Source organism: Centropristis striata, chromosome 5, assembly GCF_030273125.1.
Source record: "Centropristis striata isolate RG_2023a ecotype Rhode Island chromosome 5, C.striata_1.0, whole genome shotgun sequence".
In the NCBI taxonomy this organism is placed as follows: domain Eukaryota; kingdom Metazoa; phylum Chordata; class Actinopteri; order Perciformes; family Serranidae; genus Centropristis; species Centropristis striata.
Window position 1 is genome coordinate 35,237,568 of NC_081521.1, and position 17,559 is coordinate 35,255,126.

The 17,559-nt window shown below is 38.4% G+C and overlaps 2 protein-coding genes across 7 annotated transcripts; one reads left to right on the top strand and one right to left on the bottom strand.

Moving 5' to 3' along the window:
* Positions 1-1,068: 1,068 nt before the first annotated feature.
* Positions 1,069-9,505, bottom strand: pou6f1 (POU class 6 homeobox 1). 6 transcript variants are annotated; one of them, XM_059333835.1, is made up of 12 exons: positions 9,057-9,505; positions 8,285-8,377; positions 7,696-7,775; positions 7,124-7,313; positions 6,840-7,006; positions 5,823-6,048; positions 5,342-5,583; positions 5,104-5,232; positions 4,190-4,492; positions 3,787-3,922; positions 3,537-3,705; positions 1,069-3,057 (listed from the first exon to the last, which is right to left on the bottom strand). In XM_059333835.1, the coding sequence occupies exons 4-12, from the start codon at positions 7,302-7,304 to the stop codon at positions 2,712-2,714; spliced, it is 1,899 nt and encodes a 632-aa protein (XP_059189818.1). In that variant the 5' UTR covers positions 7,305-7,313; positions 7,696-7,775; positions 8,285-8,377; positions 9,057-9,505; the 3' UTR covers positions 1,069-2,711. The 6 variants fall into 6 exon arrangements, with proteins under 6 accessions (XP_059189818.1, XP_059189817.1, XP_059189816.1 ...); XM_059333834.1 differs by lacking the exon at positions 7,696-7,775 and having other exon boundaries at positions 6,840-6,976; XM_059333833.1 differs by lacking the exon at positions 7,696-7,775.
* A 1,527-nt stretch (positions 9,506-11,032) lies between these two features.
* On the top strand, positions 11,033-16,064 carry dazap2 (DAZ associated protein 2). The gene is made up of 4 exons (XM_059332991.1): positions 11,033-11,178; positions 12,356-12,474; positions 12,560-12,808; positions 14,151-16,064. The coding sequence occupies exons 1-4, from the start codon at positions 11,166-11,168 to the stop codon at positions 14,277-14,279; spliced, it is 510 nt and encodes a 169-aa protein (XP_059188974.1). The 5' UTR covers positions 11,033-11,165; the 3' UTR covers positions 14,280-16,064.
* The last annotated feature ends 1,495 nt before the right edge of the window (positions 16,065-17,559 follow it).

Here is a 17,559-nt window from a genome sequence, read left to right on the forward strand (position 1 = left end):
AGGAACTTTTAAACTGTAAGGTCTGGAAAGACTTGTGTACATGTGTGTTTGGGCATGTGGAATGTAACTTTGGTCTCAAATTACAATATCAATACACAACAATGAGTGATTAATAAAAACAGGGTTTATTTGATTTACCTGACAGAAAAAGACAAAAAAGCATCCAGCTTCTGTTTTCCCTTTTCTTTGAACCTTGTATGTGCTTTGCAGAATCAAATTACTAATAGCTGATATCTTATTATTATAATTATTATAATTTAGCTCTTCTTTACTCTATTGATATCTTATAGATTAAACAATATTATCTCCCCATGTTAAATATGAAGCTAAAACACATGTCAAAGCGAGACCTTTTGCGATATTAATTATTCTTATGGTTAGGTATACTGTATGTCCACTGCAATATAGGCCTGCTTATTAAAAATGATTCAAAAGGACAATATGGAGTGGACCATAAAATGCACCATGTAATTCACAAACTTGAAAGGATGTGATTAATGCATATTAGCTTTTGTATGTATTCTGCAGTATTTTACATTTCATCTGCATAAAAAGTACTTTAACCTTAGTAATAGATGCTTGTCAAGTTGATGATTGCAAATTTTGCGAGTACTGCTACATCTTGCAAAGCAAAGATTTTTGCTGTTCAAAAACATTTAACTGCAGAAATTAAATTCTCCCTCATACAAAGACTGAAACCTTGCACTGTACATAAACCATTCGTAACCCTTTTACTTTCCCTGCTGTCACTAAAGTGCAAAGAACTCTTGAAGAATTGGCAAAGATACAGAAAAACGCCAGAGTATTGTTCTCACAGAAAATAACATTATACTGCACATGCAAACGCTCTTTAAACTCATTCAGATTGAAAGTCCTTTTTCCTTCAACCCCTTTCCTTGGCTGAACAGATAATTACATTTTTAATTCAGTAATTTGATTGATATTAGGCTTAATAAGAGTATCTAAAAATCTGGCGCTAATGTTTCTAGGCAATGTGAGACTATTTTAAGTTGACTTCAATTAAGCTCCTATTTTTGAAAATATACTTCATCAAACTTGAAATGAAAAATGCATCAGAAGCATTGTCGAGCCGTTAAGGGAACAGTCACAACAGTTAATGGGGAGAAAACACAAAATACTCTCAGAGTAATAAAAGCACGTTAAACGTGTAAAAACAGGACCGACTGTGGGGAAATCACACATAGCCCACACTTACAGTATGCATATTTGCATGATCAGTAACTCACAAATAAGACAAACTTTATAAAAAAAAATATAAAATCAGTTGTGGCATCGTAAGCAACAGCCGGAGCTCCAGCTTTTGTTGTCCAAGGAACCTCAGAATTGACCCTCTCTATGGACACCCAACTGTATGACACATTTCACACTGCTGAATAAAAGTATCAAAGCCAAACAAGAGAAAAATGACTACGGTTTTTAAGCTCATCTTTGTGATTATCAACGAGGAATATCAAAATGACGATTGTCCCAAAACATTGCTGCAGAGTCAGGAGTCCATAGATAGAAAAGTTGTTTTTGGCGTTAAAGGTATGATATGTCCTTTTCCACATTAAGATGTCTAAAAATTATTATACCTATGTTTGATATTTTGTTGAGGTGTGCACTTGAATTATGCCAAATGTTTCAAAATCAAAATAATGGTCTCTTGGTCGCTCATCAATGGCGTTGGTTTTGTGCATGTGTCAGTGTTGTGTTTGTCTGCCAGAAGCTGTCATAAATCAAGTTTTTTTCCAGTTTACGCCACATTTTATGATACACTTTTTAGATCTTGGACATTTCTGATTATATAATTTAACCATATGAAGAATTTTATTTTCCCAACATCTGGTTTCTAAGCTCTATACTGATTTTTAAAGTGAAACTACTTATTTGTTCCTTCTTCTTTTTACCAGTTTCCGTCACCTGGTGTGTTTGTTTTGGACAGGAGAACTCTGTGAATAATTAAGCTCTGGGTAAAAGCCTTCTGACAGACAAACACTGAAGGAATCCTAACTGGTAAAGCTGACTGCAGGTGCTGCAGGCTGCAGCTGGATAACACTGAAACCGTTAATGTTGTGATTGAGCAGTGGAAAATTACATATTGTGCATTCAATTAGACAACTATTTCTGATGACAATAAGGTTATACGCTACTGCCTGCTTTTCATCAACATAGTCTTATTAATGTTTGCAAAGCTGCTCACGCAGTACAAATACTACGTGAAAATAAAATAAATGAGCAGCTAGAATTGGTGGTAGCAAAAGCATGTCATTCAAAAATCAGCATAATGTCAGCCATTGTGCCAAAGTGACAATTATGCGACTAAAATCCATGTGACTCAATACACTGCCACTTTATTTCAGAGGGACAGCCTATAAAACCGCTTGTATAAAAGTTCATCAAATGTTTTTAAATATGACATGTTATTATCACTGTATTATCATCACTGTATTTGATAAAAGGACCATGCAGTTTGACTTAGTACCCACCACACAGGAGTTGTGTACACATATACAACCTTAAAATACAATAACAAATCATTTTAGTACTCCTTCATGACACATGAATTATGTGTACTTTCTTTCATTTTCTGAAAATGTTCATGTTTGGCTTGTATTCACAACACAATTCACAACTGTGCTGCTGTATTAAATGTTCAACTTCCAAAAAACGACAAAAGATCAGCGGCGAACCCTCCCAGAATGAGGTCACTACTGAACCTGGAAGACATTGATTTTGCTTGTGTTTTTCAGCGTCTGTCGTCGGTTGCAGAACCATACTCTCACAACCTCACGGTCATAGTTCAGCTCTCTTGCAATTTCTGTAATCTCTTGGCCTGTTGGCAATGCATTCTTCTCAAAGTAGGAGTTAAGAACTTCTATCGCCTGTGGTGTGAAACTAGTACGCCGCTTGCGTTTTTTGGATGGTTCACCGCCAACAAACTCCATCAGATTTTGCTGGCCTTTCTGGTTCCAGTGCTCGGCCTCAGCCAGCCACTTCTCCAACACCGGCTTCAGCTTCTGAGCGCTCTTGGGCGTAATATCGAGCTTTTCAAACCTGTGGCACAAAAGAAGGTTGAGCCTAAACAATTTCATGACAACACACTGTTTTAACTGCATCCCATTAAAACATTTTTTTTTTTTTTTACAAGTGACGCATGCAGTTCTCCGCAAAAGTAGACAATGAAACATACAGTTCCCAGTCTTACTTTGATGCAAAGATTTGTACATTAGCCGTAATGAATCACAATATGAAAGTGAAAGTGGTGTTCGGTTACAGTGAGAATGCATGAAAATATTTTGTCCCTAAAATTAGTTAATAATGATAAATAACCGTGATCCCAATATTATCATATCTTATCATATCATCATCATGTAAACATCATTTTGGCCAATATCTTGCAGCCCTACTGTGTATTTTAATGACATCAGCAAATGCACATATACAAAGAGAAAATAGTGCAGAATAATTATAGTACATACAGTACTGATGAGAGCTTCCATATGCAAGGAAACATGAACAGGAGAATATTTTACCTGCAAATGGCAGACTGGCTGTAGGCTGGACCCTCAGTTGCAGTTAGAGCCTGGCCTACTTGTGTCTGGGTAAGCCCCAAGGACAGCCGACGGATCTTGAAATTCTTTGCAAACTCTCGAATCTCTTCTAGATTAATGCCTTCCTCGCTGCTGACTACCTGCTGGGGTTCTACAAATTTAAAGTTTGGTTAAAAATAACTGCCTACTTAAAATGGGTCTATGTTTAGATATGAGAAGCAGGTGTACATACTGCTGACAAGCTGGCCCACTTTTGCTATGTCTCCACAGGTGATGGGTACTGTGGAGGACAGTGTGGTGGAAGTCTTCAGCACAGACGGCTGTGGAGCGATGACAATTGGTGACTGACTGACAGTTGTTACTGAAGCCTAAGGTGGGGGGGGGACAAATGAATTATATTCTTTCATGTAACCTGCATGATGTAGATGGAAAAGTTTAATCATATTTATGTAAATAGTTCAAGAATAGTTACTCAAAGATTATGGATTCATTTAGTTGTCAGTCGTGTGTTTGAGCTTTCAAGTGTAAATACAGAAGACATGAAACAAATATTCATGAAACATACTACATAGTTAGTATGTTACTACATAGAGGGAAAAAAACACAAAAAAAGCAGACAGATTTTTGCTGTTTACCTGTGTGATAGGTTTGGTAAGTGTTGGAGGAGCTGCGGATTTGGGCAGAACTGCTGCAGAAGTTGCAACTGCAGATCCGTTCCCAACTGTAGCAATGATCTGGCCCTGTGTGTTGAGGAGCAGCTGAGGAGTAACAGTCTGGACCTGTAGACCTTGTAGACCCTGTAGCCCCTGAAGCCCCTGCAGCCCCTGCAGCCCCTGCAGCCCCTGGAGACCCTGGAGACCCTGGAAGGGAAGGGTGGATGTCGCAGCCCCTCCAGCCAGAGAGGCTGGGTTCAACAACAGCGGAAGGGTTCCTATGACCTGTTAATATTTTAATTTAAGAGAAATACAAATAAAAAAACATGGATCTCTCTGTGATACATTTTCGCTTAGCAAACCCGCTTTCACAACATTCAGCAACCTGTCAAGAACGCCCCATTAGCAGTTCACTTGGAATTAAATTATGTCTTTCAAGATTAAACACTGCACCACTAACCCCAATGAGCTGCAATAATGGCAAGACTGAGCAATGTAACAGTTTGAGAGGACAAATCAGTTTTCACAGAAATTCTCTTATGCTCTACTGACTTGAAATATCACTGCTGATTGATGTTAAATAGAGGCTGGTGGTTTTATTCCAGACAACAGGAAGACAACACAAAAGCTTTTTGATTGTCCTTGGAGAGGGTTTGATAACCAATTAATATACATCAATAGGGAGAACATGTAAGATGTCTTTTGTGGTTAATGATACATTACAAGGGCAATGATAATGTTATTTTCCTACTAAAAGATCCTCATATTTAAGCCATCTTTACGTACAATAGTAAAGAGAGCAAGGGCCATTGGGTGAAGGTCAACAAGAGAGATCCTAAGTCAAAACCAAATTCTCAAATATAACAAACTGATTAGCATTATCCTATGGTACCCACCTGTCCCTGGGCATTTGTGATGATCTGGCTGGTGATGCCAGCCATGTTGGACATGGCGTTGGTGATGATGGGAGTGGAGGTGAGGGAACTGAGGAACTGGGGCTGGGCTCCCAAAGAAGCAGCATTGATCTAAGTAGAAAAAAGACAACATGTGTTAGTGGTACACAAAACTAAACTGCATGACTCACACGATATGAACGGTACAGAAAGTATAAATCCTTAAAAGCAGCGTTCTTACAATGGCGGGATTGATGGAGAGTCCTGCAGTCTGAAGCGCTGCTAAAGATATGTTGGACTGGGAGACAGTAGTGGCAGCTGAGGTCGCCTGGGCTGCTGCCACCTGAGCAGCGGTAACCTGTGCATTGGTCACCTGTGTCTGCTGAGACGTCACCTGCACCGGTTGTATGGCTGTTTGAGGCTGGAACATCGTCTGTGCATTTGTCTGCAGCTGGGGCTGAACAGAGTTCAGGACCGTCGCAGCTGAGGAAGAATACAACCTGTTATTGTTCTGTAATAGGTAAGACTCACAGGCAAATTCTCAAAGAAAGGATTGCAGTATAAATGTTGCCTTTACACCAAATAGGCAGAACAACAGCAGAGAGAAAAAGAAAAATTACATTTTTAGACCGGTAATTACAGGTCCTGATTTCCTAAATTTGTAAATCTAAACATGAGAGGCAGATTTATGAGAACACATACACAGACAGTTTGTGTTTTACCTTGAAGGCCAGCAAAGGGTAGTTTAAGAAGGTTTCCAGCCGTGTTAGCCGCTGTGAGCCCAGGGAGAGTTGCTACATTGGTGGTAGGCAATGTGAGAACAGCAAGACCACCCTGGCCACCGATGGAGCCTGCCATGCTGAGGGGAATGAGCAACGGCTGCCCCAGTGATCCTGTCTGTGCCATCATACCAGTCATCAGAGTGGCCAAACTCTCCTGGGTCAGCACCTAATGTAGTTCAATAAAAGATTTGCTTTCCATCAACATTTGTCACTAGGATGAACAGAGTAATGGCTGACATTACACTTAAGTATCAGCATATGTTGTTCAAAATGCACCAATATAAAAACTTATTTTACAGAATGTATTTTGCAGAATAAATATGTGAGGTGATTTAGAAATTTTGTCATCACCACATAGTTTGTCTAGCAGAGCGTTAAACGAACAAAATGTTTTTTTGCTCTCTCACATATAGATGGCTATACAGCGTCAGCAAACGGACTGTAAGGTGTGGAACTACTTCTCCAAAGATGGTGATGTAGTTGACAATTAAAAACATTGTATGTACAAATGTATTCTACTGTATAGTCATTTTAAATATTCTTAAAGAAAAGTGACAGAAAGCCTGACAGTCATACTGGTGCAAAATAGGCACACAATCCACATTCCAGCTCAAAAATTCTGTGAAATTTCCTTAAAATCAATATTTGTCTCAAAAAATCCATAATGGTTAGGCCAGTACACAACAGTGACCTTAATCCCTCTCAGAGCCATGATTGTTGGACGTAAAATAATATTCTAACAGGGTGAAGTACAAATAAGGTTCTACTAAAGTTCAGAACATTTTTATGTCCCTTCATTTTAAATTTTAAATACATTTCATGCAATTTGAAGGCCGGTGCACATCGAGCTCTCCCTGGTAACTAATGAGACAGCCAAACTATTGACTACAACATTATTTCTCTGATGACTTAAGATGGATATTGAAATGTTCTCAGTGTGTGAATTCCCAGTCATACCTGTGGACAGCCTTGTACAGTGATAGGCATGGCGGCCTGGGGCTGCGACAGGGACAAACTGACTGGAACAGCGGGAGTCAGCGTTTGGACAGCAGGGGCAGGAGCTTCCACAGACACCACCTGCTGCTCACCCAACACTGCAGGAACACAGCCAGGGTTGGTTCTTACTGACATTTGGAGTGAGTTTTCAAAGCTGTTATTAACATTTTAGTACAGCTGTGTCATGTAGGTATGAATAATAAGTAATATGCTATCCATCATTATCTAGTATGACTGTGATTTACCTACTCCCCCAGCGTTCTGGGGCACAGTGGGGCCATCCTGTGTGCTGCCAGCCTCGGGTTGCTCTGCAGGCCGAGCCACTCCCTCCTCAGCTTTGCCTTCACTCTTTATATCAGGTAGTGATGATGGCAGAGACGCATCCACCTCTACCTCTAGCACACGAATAGTCTCATGGCCAGACATCACAATGACCTGCAGAACAATTAGGAGTATAGGTGAAATAACTAATAGGCAAAACAAACTTTGTACACTATTCTACTTCTTTTGTTTGGGGTTCTATACAAATGTATAGTAATAATAATTGTGTTATTAGATTGTGAGACATTGAGATTAATAAAACATTTTAATATGGTAAAAGATGATCTAGCATCTGAAGGGTGACAAAAGGGACCTATAACAAAATTTTCGTTTTTCTCTACCTTTAAAAATTCCCCCTAAGATATATCTTATTTTGACTTAACCGATGATTCATGGTATGCAATAATGAAAGACCTCGAGGAGAGGCAGCGAGACAACCTGGGCTGGAGGACAAGGTGCAGAGAGACAATGCAGGAAGAGAGAGGAAGATGCATACCTGGTTGTCTTTGGCAGGGAATTTCAAAGTGCAGGATTTAAATGGCTGAAAAAAGACTTCTGCAGTCAGACAGTGAATGGCTAAGGAGAACAGAGAAGCCGAGCACATGTTAGGACACAATGACCCAAAACGAAACACACACAAAAAAAGAGGACAAAAATGAAAAGAGCATGAGTACACAAAAACAATGATACGAGCATCAGCCAACAAGCAGCTCAAGCAATGCTTTCCTCAAAGCTCCCCTTCTGAAGAGCATTGCTTTTGTTTGCTGACTATGTCTACACAGAACGTTACTACATAGAGAAAAACCACAAGTAATTATTAAGCATGGCAGTTCAAAGACTGGCAACCATCACAAGCATAGAGCAGCAGGTAGTATTAGGTGGTAAAACATAAAAGTGGGTCCTGATTTCAATTAATTTCTGTGGAAGTTAATCATTCCATTATGATATGGTATGTTGGCACATGGAGGGTGACAGCAGCATAGAACTTGAGGACAACATAAGTAATAAGGGTTTGGTAAACTCAGAGTGGTTATAGTGGGAAGAGAAGGCAGTTTATCGTGCTTTAACAGACAGGTGAGTGTTACCTGCTCATTGACAGTAAGTGGGGCATCTTTGGCAGGGGGATCCTGGGAGTTCATGGCTCGCTGCACCGCCACAGTCACTGTCGTCCTGACATTCTGGTTAAACAAACATCCATTGAACAAACTCTGAAAACTCTGATTTTTAATACTAGATCCACTACTGTTTTGTAGCCATTTCAGAAACAATAATAAAATATAAGTTTGCCTGTTAGCCCATAGTATCCGCACTTTAGGTGCAAATCCAAGTTAAAACAGAACCACATGCGGGGGGCTGTTTTTATTCATGGCTATTTCTGTCATTGCAGGACCAGACTATTTGGAGGGGCCTAAAAACAGGCCATGCTGTGTTAGACTTAAGCTGCAGAAAACGTGAAGAGACACGTTGATCATGGATATGAAGTGGTTACATTTTCATCGCAGAACAAAAAAAGATTCAAGATGGTGCATTTCCTGCTGCAATGCCCTGTTAGAAATGAGATCTGTCAAAACTTCAGCGGGTGTTGATGAGCTCCCCACCCCCATCCTGCCCAATAAAAGTCTCGCCGCGTCGGCCACTTTGGAAGACAAGCACTAACCACTAAGTACAGGCGACAGAAATCATCTCGACCCGTGCCTAGAGACCGAATATTATGTATTTCCCTCTCTTTATCATAAATATATAAATTATGCTAATTACGAACATTGCATATTAACCAAAACTCATTTCCTCTCGCCATTTCGCTGCTATGCGCGAAGAGCGGGCTAGAAAAGACTCCGGTTATTATATTCAACTTACCGCGTAAATGCAGCTTATTTTCTGTAATCCCCGGCTTTTATAAAGGTCCTTGTCACAGTTTGTTTCAGTCACACATAATTAAAAATTCATCTCAGCTCCCAGACAGGCGCTGTGACTGCACACAAAAGAGGTATTTGCATTGATAAGGAGGGTTGCAATGTTAGGATCTCCTCTCTCTTAATATTTAATGACGATGCCCTTTCTGCAACAGTTCAGATAATCAAAAATCCTTGAGGTGTCTCACAAAATCCTATTTGAGCTGTAAAGTCGGACAAAATTGCCACAAAATTGGCCTTTTGCACTACGTCATGAACATAATTTATGCAAGGAAAAATCTTGCATTGAAAAATGTCTGCCTCGACTTGCGAGGTGCCATGGTGCTCTTAAAGGGGAAGTACCGCAAATAAAAGGCGAGTAGAAAGAAGCCTTGACACTGTCAAATAATACATTAAACACGAGCAGTCGATCAATACTGCTCGTTGTTTAGCCTTTTGATTACAAACAAGCTTCGTACTTCCATGAATCAATACAAAGTTGCTATTATATTTGCACTGTAGCGAGGGAATCCTTTGCTTTTATATTTATCCTATATTTTGTTATTTAGAGCTGAATTAAATAGCTTTAATCAAGGACTTCCATCTGCTTAACTAATAACTTGACTATAACTGTGTAGTACTGACACACCTGCTATGTGTTTGTGTGTATTTTGTTAAGTTGGTTAAATGAACACAAGCCATGTGCCATAAATATGATTATATTAAAGAGAAGGCAGACATTCCCAACACTCTGCAACTCACACCAAAACAATTAAGATAAATGGCACTACAGGTAAGAGTAAAAATATGTATAACGCTGTGGCTTATTGGGACACTGAAATACACCAAAACAATCATTAATGTTATTAGTAACACCTGTGCTTTTTCTAAGTTTGACAAGTCTAAATGTCTACTGCGATAAAACCCTGTTGTGCAATATCTATAATGAGAAAAACAGATACAAATCATGGTGAGACAAAAAAAATGGCCTATCTATACTTGGATTATATTCTTGTAATTGACTATTATCTAATGGCCAATGTCATACTTTATTTTGAAAGTGTCTACATAAGAGTGACATGAGCATGTCATAAACATGAAATGGGATGAACATTAATGACACTCATGATACTTGTCATGTCATGTTTCTCACAGGCTTGTGTGACTCTTATGTAGACACCTTCAAAATAAAGTGTTACTATGTCTTGCTTAAGTCACAAAGGCATGTTCAAAAATTGCCTAAGTCATTTATTTCTCTTAAGTTACACAATTTAAACAGTGTTATTACTATGTCAACAGCCATCCTTTGTTACATCCTTTTTGAGTGAAATGATCAATAAATGTCATATGTTATACTTTTGGTGAAGTTTTTTGTGTTTCCTGCAAAACTTGAAAAAATGACTTAGGCGATTATTTTAACAGGGTGAGGAATATAAATATATGTGTGTGTGTGTGTGTGTGTGTGTGTGTGTGTGTGTGTGTCTATCTATCTATCTATCTGTCTATCTATCTATCTATCTATCTATCTATCTGTCTGTCTATCTGTCTGTCTATCTGTCTGTCTGTCTGTCTGTCTGTCTGTCTGTTTGTCTGTCTGTATATCTATATCTGTAAGGTTAACATTCTGTCAGTTTATCTAGTTAGTTAGCTAGCTTAGATATCTTTTGTTGAATTTCAGCCTGTATTCTGACATGAAACACATTGTCATCACGTCTGGCTGTGTATTTAACGATTATTTCTTCAAATACATTTATGTTTGTAACTATATACGGCTGACCTTTTACGCTGAGAGCAATTATTTTTTCTGTTTCCAAGAAGTCACCACTTCACCTTGATTCACTCTTGAGCTCTGCTCCGTTACTAACGGTAGGGGGCGCGCGCAGTTACGTAAACCACCGAGTGCGTCGAACCACAGATCGAGAACGACTGACGTCACCACTTCCACAACAACAAGAAGCTGAAAAACAAGGAAGTGGATATTGTGAAGCAGCCGTAACCTGTTATAAGGCCGTGACAAGAAGCGAAGAGCTCCGTTAAATCTGATATTCCCCAGCCTCCGGATCAGTTCAGAACAATGAACAACAAAGGTATTTCTCCACAACTCGCTTAGTTAATAAGTCAGCTGTCCGCTTTACGACGCTGGCGATATAAGAGATGAAGAGCTGTCGTTATGGCCATCTCAAGCGGACTTCACGTTCAGCTACGTACATGACAATAAACTGACGTTTTCTGGACAACTGTTTAGCACACACGTTGATTTTAGGCATCTAGTTTATTAAAAAATAATATAGATGTAAATAATGAACGTCTAAATTTACTGTCACCTTATATCATCAAAGCATTAGTGGCCAGGTCACATCTTTTCAGTTAGCTAGCATCACTATAGATTTCAAAGGAAAAGCTAACATGATTTTCACTGTTTTGGTTTGCATACATGGGAATCCATCGTAAATCTGCATCCATAATTTCAATACTATTCCTTTCTTATTATGTTTATACGTATTTTATATGTATATTTATAAATCTTGTTTTATCTTTTTTCCTCGGCTAAATGCACATTGAACATACTCAGATATGTTGTTGCTACCAGGTCTTGAAGCGCCCACTTAAGATGTAGGCCTGAAACTAACGATTATTTTCATTATCGGTTTACTTGCCGATTATTTTCTTAGCTCTGTGTAGATGTTGTAATTTTGTCTTAAGGCACTTTTTTTTCTAAACTTTTTATACCCTCTTATTGGAAAAAAAAACATTTTCAAATGCATTTTATATATAAATGTACTTAGTTCACAGATTTGTTGTGTAACGTTATTATGGAATGTATGGGAACCTTTTGAAAGAAAATTTCTTAGGGCCCTTTTTAATCTTTTTTTTTTTTTTAATATAATGCAATTTACTTATCCATCAATGGAGCACTGGAATTGACATCACCTTTCAACCAACAAGCAACGCCACATGTGCAAAATGTTTTGCGCTCCATATCTAAATATTAAGACATGTTCTGTTACTGCTGATAATGTGATATTTTTGCTTCATCCTGGCAGCAAACATGACATCTTTGTCTTGTCATCTAACGCATATTTTGTGGTCAAGTACAGAGGATATTTGGCTGTTTCCTGAGAAACATTTAACTTAAAATTCTGATTTAGTGTGTCATCATTTTTTTTTTAAAGACACTGCCACAAAAGAAACCCATCACTCACTCAGCCTGGGAATTCTGTGTCAGTCACTGTTGAGATTAAATGCTTAAATGTTGATTTGCAGGTTCATATCCACAGCAGGCTGTGTACCCTCAGCAGAGCTCTGCACCTGTATACCCTCCTGCTATGCAAATGTCTCCTCAGGCACCTCCTTACACAGACACACCACCTGCATATTCTGAGGTAAGTTACATTTATATGTCATATGATGTCACAAATACTCTCAGTGAACAATTCTTTTTAATTATTTTTATCACTGTGTCCGCAGATATACCAGCCCAGATATGTGCTTCCACATCCGGTGCCCGGTCAGGTGGCACAGATGTCCTCTCACTACCCTGGTGCTCAGATGTTTATGCCCATGCAGCCACACATGCCTGTTGGGCAAATGGGCCAGAATGTCCCCATGGCATACTATCCCATGGGGGCCGTGTACCCCCATGGTTCAACAGTGATGGTGGACAGCGGCTTTGATGCTGGTGCTCGCTTCACAGCAGGCAGCGGTGTTTCCATCCCAGTGAGTGTCCCGCTAGTTTGGTTATTTTAAGGTGCAGAGTGGAAGATTTAGGGGGTTCTATTGGAGGAAATAGAAAACAATATTAGTAATAATTATAGGGGATGCACCAATTGATGGAATTCTTTCAAGGAATTCTGATAACCATTAATTACCTGCTTGTCATGGCTGACACCAATACAATAATCGATCATTTCACATTTTTGTATCTTAAAAACAACTTAATTACCCTTTTTACGTAGTGTAAGACAGATTAGTATATAGTGACCAAAGATGAATGGTTTAGTATTCAATATCTCTGACCTAATCAGATCTAACGGACTAATCACTATTGTTAAACCAACAAAAACAATCATCAGTTCTGACTTTTCAAATGTCCATTTATTCTTTTCTTGTAAAACCTCCACGGACAAATTGGCTTTTAAAGAGGATTTTGCCTATGAATTCAAGTAGAATACTTTGACTTTGTACTCATAACAGTTTCATTATTATAAATAATACACATTTCTCATTATTGGCTAAATTATTTAACCGTACGTTGTGCATCCCTATAATAATGTTTCTATTAGTATATGATCACCTGAAACCAATAACTGTTGTTTTTTTAATTAGATTGGAATGAGCCCTTAATATCTATATAGGGAGCCGGTCTTTTTCTACACAGTCGACCATGTTGCACCGCCATATTTCTACTATAGCCCAAAATGGACAAACCAAACACTTTAAATATAGATGTAGTCTCAGTGATGTCATCCATCACTCAGGTCTCTAAGGGGCCAAAATGATGCTCAAAGTGGGTGGCTCGCACAGCTCTGGCTGCTGAGGCGAACTGAATGCAGCTGAATGAGGGCATCCACTTGTAACTTAAATTTATAAATAAATAAATTAAAATGAGTAACGTCAATGAGGATTGCCTCCCTTTAGAGCCAGCCTCAAGTGGACAGTGGAGGGATTGCAGTTTTTGGGACTTCCGCATTGGCCTAATGCAGGCATGTCCAAATTATTCCACAGAGGGCCGTGTGGCTGCAGGTTTTCGTTCCAACCAAGCAGCAGCACACCAGACTTGACTCAGTTAATCAACTGATCTCAGTCTTCAGACAGTTGATTGGTCAAACTGTGTGCTTTTGCTTGGTTGAAACGAAAACCTGCAGCCACACGGCCCTTTGTGGAATAGTTTGGACATGCCTGGCCTAATGCATTTGGCTCCTTTTAAGCAGCGAGAATTATTGCACTTAGGATGTTATTGAGATGTAGTGCTATCTTGTGTTTTAAAGAATTTACAGTATCAAATCCGTAGTTGATCAGCTCTCTACCATTGTTTGTTCTTGTCTCTCCCTTTCTCTAGCCCCCACCTCCTGGTCATCCCCCCAATGCAGCTCAGCTGGCTGCCATGCAGGGTGCCAATGTTGTAATGACACAGCGCAAGAACAACTTCTTCCTGGGTGGATCCAATGGAGGTTATACCATCTGGTAACAGCAACTCTTCAACTCCTCCTCCATGCCTAAACCGTGTCCCTGTCCCAAATGATGCCCCAGTTCTTACCCCATCCCATATGCCTCCCTCTTCAGGCTGCTTGGCCATGCCACAATACTGATATCACCTAACGGAATGTAATATTTTAGAGCCCTCGTGAAAGGTACAGTACTCCACTTCTGACCTAGAGATCAAGTGATGAATGCCACTGCCTGGGGAGGACAAATGCAACTTTTTATTGTCGTAGAATTCATTCCATAATTCCCATTGGGTCTAACCTCTTTGGTCATTCCAGATTGGACCTCTTTCAGGCATCTGTATTTGTTAAAGAGACCTGGTCTCTTTGATCGAATGGATCACAAATTACATTGAGATGTTCTTGCATACCTGTAAAAGCTACGTAAATTAAATATTGAAATATCCGACCCGCATTATATAGTTTAGCTGCTTTATGGTGAAAGTGAAATGCAGTTACGAAGTTGCAGTTAAAGCGCAGAAAAAAAAATCCATTTGTCTTTTTTGAAAACTTTTAGTGTAGTTAAATTAATAGATGTGTAATAGTTTCATGTAAATACCAGTATGATGATCATGAGAAATTACATCTCAACTATACAAAAAAAAAAAGAATACGCATCTCAGATGCTTTTAGCTAGAATTGTCTTGTCCTTTGCACAGTATCCAAAATATCACGGCAAATTTGTTGTACAGTCTATCTGACGGATTGTTACATTTAAATCACTTGTAAATTAAATCAATTAAACTTAAGGAAATAATTTAAGAAAAGATTTCATGCAATATCCAAAGTGGTTTACTGTACCTTGTTGGGCAATTTGTAGATGAACATAGTCAAGTGCCAAAGAGCACTGGGGATAGCCCTAATTTAAAGCAAATTAACTTCAGTAAACTTAAAGGAAAGAAATTTAAAATCCAAATAGTAAGTTGAACGGGAAGGGGTGGTTGGTGTAACATTTTACCTTTTTTTTTTTTCTTTGTCTCCTGTTTCTATTTCACAGTCGGATACCCAGAGTTTATACACTAAATGTTTTATTGTACAGACTTCAACAAATACCCTCCACTGTTTCTCTTTGTCTTTTCACACAGTATCATTTGGTATCATCAAACCAGTTTTTGAAGTATTTATTCACTGTAGAAAAGTGTCGCCTTTGTGATAGCATTAGTTTCTTGTCATATTCAAAGGTTGAGAAGACTAATGAATATTGCAGTGTTTCATTCTTTTACTTCATTACTATTCCACATTTACATGAGTAGTTAGGCTAATACATTTGTTAGTATAACCAATGAGCTGGTTGTACCAAAGATTTGGTCTACAATGCACTTATGTTTGGTTGTGACTTGAAATTTAAATTGTCACAATTTAAAAGCAAACGTATCGAATGAGCAGGTATTAGACTGTGGGCACCAAGACCTTCAGTCAGACATAACTGCAGTCGTTAGTAAATGTGTTAATGTCACTTTATGTGGGTTAATCACAACTTTAAGTTGTTGCATACTTTTGCACCTTTACTATGTAATAAAAATTGAAATACTTTTTATCTGAGATGCACTGCAAAGCAAATCTGGGAGGTTGCAGAAAAGGGGCTACTCTTTTTTTAAATTCTGTTTTCATGACTTTAAAAGAAAGCTGTGAGATTTTTGAACATTTTTAGATTTAGAAACCATCTATATAGTCCATTTGAAAGTAATGTTGAGATGTGTCGTGTTGTTTAGTAGCCTGAAAGTGTATGCAAACTTGCAATGAGGCTATATCACTATATGTCGGTATAATCGTTAATTTCCAAGACATTTTTTGTGCTGCTAATGAAACTTTAGAATCCTTACGTAATCTTGCAAACTTAAATAAGGTATCCGAAACTAGCTAAGTCATTATGGATACCATAAACATATATTTGTAGATATTCTTCATTTTGGTGTCTGGTATAGTCAACGTGTCACTGGGTATCCGACACATCATATCAAGTTTTAACAGCTGTGGCCACCAGGGAACAAATGCTGTCGAGCAACATTCAGCAATTTCAGTGTTAAGTCAGAGCGACCAGCTGTCTGGAAACGTGCTTCATTCATCTGATGAACTCCTCTCAGCAGCTCATACACACAAAGCTTCGATAACAGACGTGACTGGCGTGTCACTGGAGTGTTTTTAAAAGGATTTCATTTATTCTCACTCATGCTGTTGTTTCATGCAGCTCTGCTGGAGGAGGCAACACAGCTGTTAAAACTTTAAAAATCTGATTTAATCAAATGTTTACTTTTATTTTCCATCTTTGCTCTGATTGTTTGTAAAGCAGCATAATGGTGGCTTTGTCCCAGCAATATGAAGTACTGTAAACTACAGCTGACCAGTAGATGCTATGCCAACCACAGCCAGCAAATGGATTACTCTTTGAAGGATAATGGACATTTATAGTTCAGGGATTCTCTTTACAATATTTTGTAAAATAGATGTATGTACTAAAGTGATGTGATAGACTTTGGTACACATTCGATCTTTTAAGATTACTAAAGGAGATGAGTGTCAAAGATGGAATACTTTGAAAAAAAAAAAGATCTTAGGTGCACTTAACTTTTTTATACTAAACTTAAAATTTAAAATGTAAGTTTAGAATAAAGGTTATTTTGGAAATTTGAAATGTTGCATGTTTGTTTCCTTTATTTACATATTGTATTAGAATGGGACAGGTTTTTATTTCAAGATTGTGACCTGAGAATGGTTTTGTTTTTTTGTAATTATAGCTTAAAAGGCACAATGAGTAGGAGGGTTTTCCTAAAAAAAAAAAAAAAGTTGTTTACAGTGTTTGCTTGACAACAAAAGAGAAAAGTTAACGGATCAGGTGAGCCATGAAATGTGATTGGGAGCCAATTTTTCTGATGATTCCGACACCACATGAATGCAGCACAAATGCCATATCTTGCAATGTTAAGGAAAGTGAAAATAAATTAATGTGTTTGCCCCGTTATTCAGATCTGCTGCAAAACTTAATGGGTTCTTCCTTTGCCCGTTACATGAAAATCAGGGCAGTAGTCCCTTTTGTAATCTCTATACATCCTTAAATGTCAAATACGGATCTTTTTGCCTAAATCACATAGCACAACAGTGAAATGGGCTGTATTTACTGTAAAAGTAAAGTCTTTGTGCATTGACCATCAAATCAAATGGATTCGCATATTTTAAAATGCATTGAACATCATTGTAAGCTGTCACACTTTATGGCACTATTCCAAAAACAAGTTTTATTGCCTTCCACATTTATCTGAAAGGGGG

Coding starts and splice junctions, on each gene's coding strand:
- dazap2 (XM_059332991.1), top strand. Junction 12,475..12,559: donor CACCACCTGCATATTCTGAG/GTAAGTTACATT, acceptor CTGTGTCCGCAG/ATATACCAGCCCAGATATGT. Junction 12,809..14,150: donor GCAGCGGTGTTTCCATCCCA/GTGAGTGTCCCG, acceptor CCCTTTCTCTAG/CCCCCACCTCCTGGTCATCC.
- pou6f1 (XM_059333829.1), bottom strand. CDS start 7,803: ATGTGCTCGGCTTCTCTGTTCTCCTTAGCCATTCACTGTCTGACTGCA. Junction 7,314..7,695: donor TCCCTGCCAAAGACAACCAG/GTATGCATCTTC, acceptor ATTGTTCTGCAG/GTCATTGTGATGTCTGGCCA. Junction 3,706..3,786: donor AGTGGGCCAGCTTGTCAGCA/GTATGTACACCT, acceptor TTAAATTTGTAG/AACCCCAGCAGGTAGTCAGC.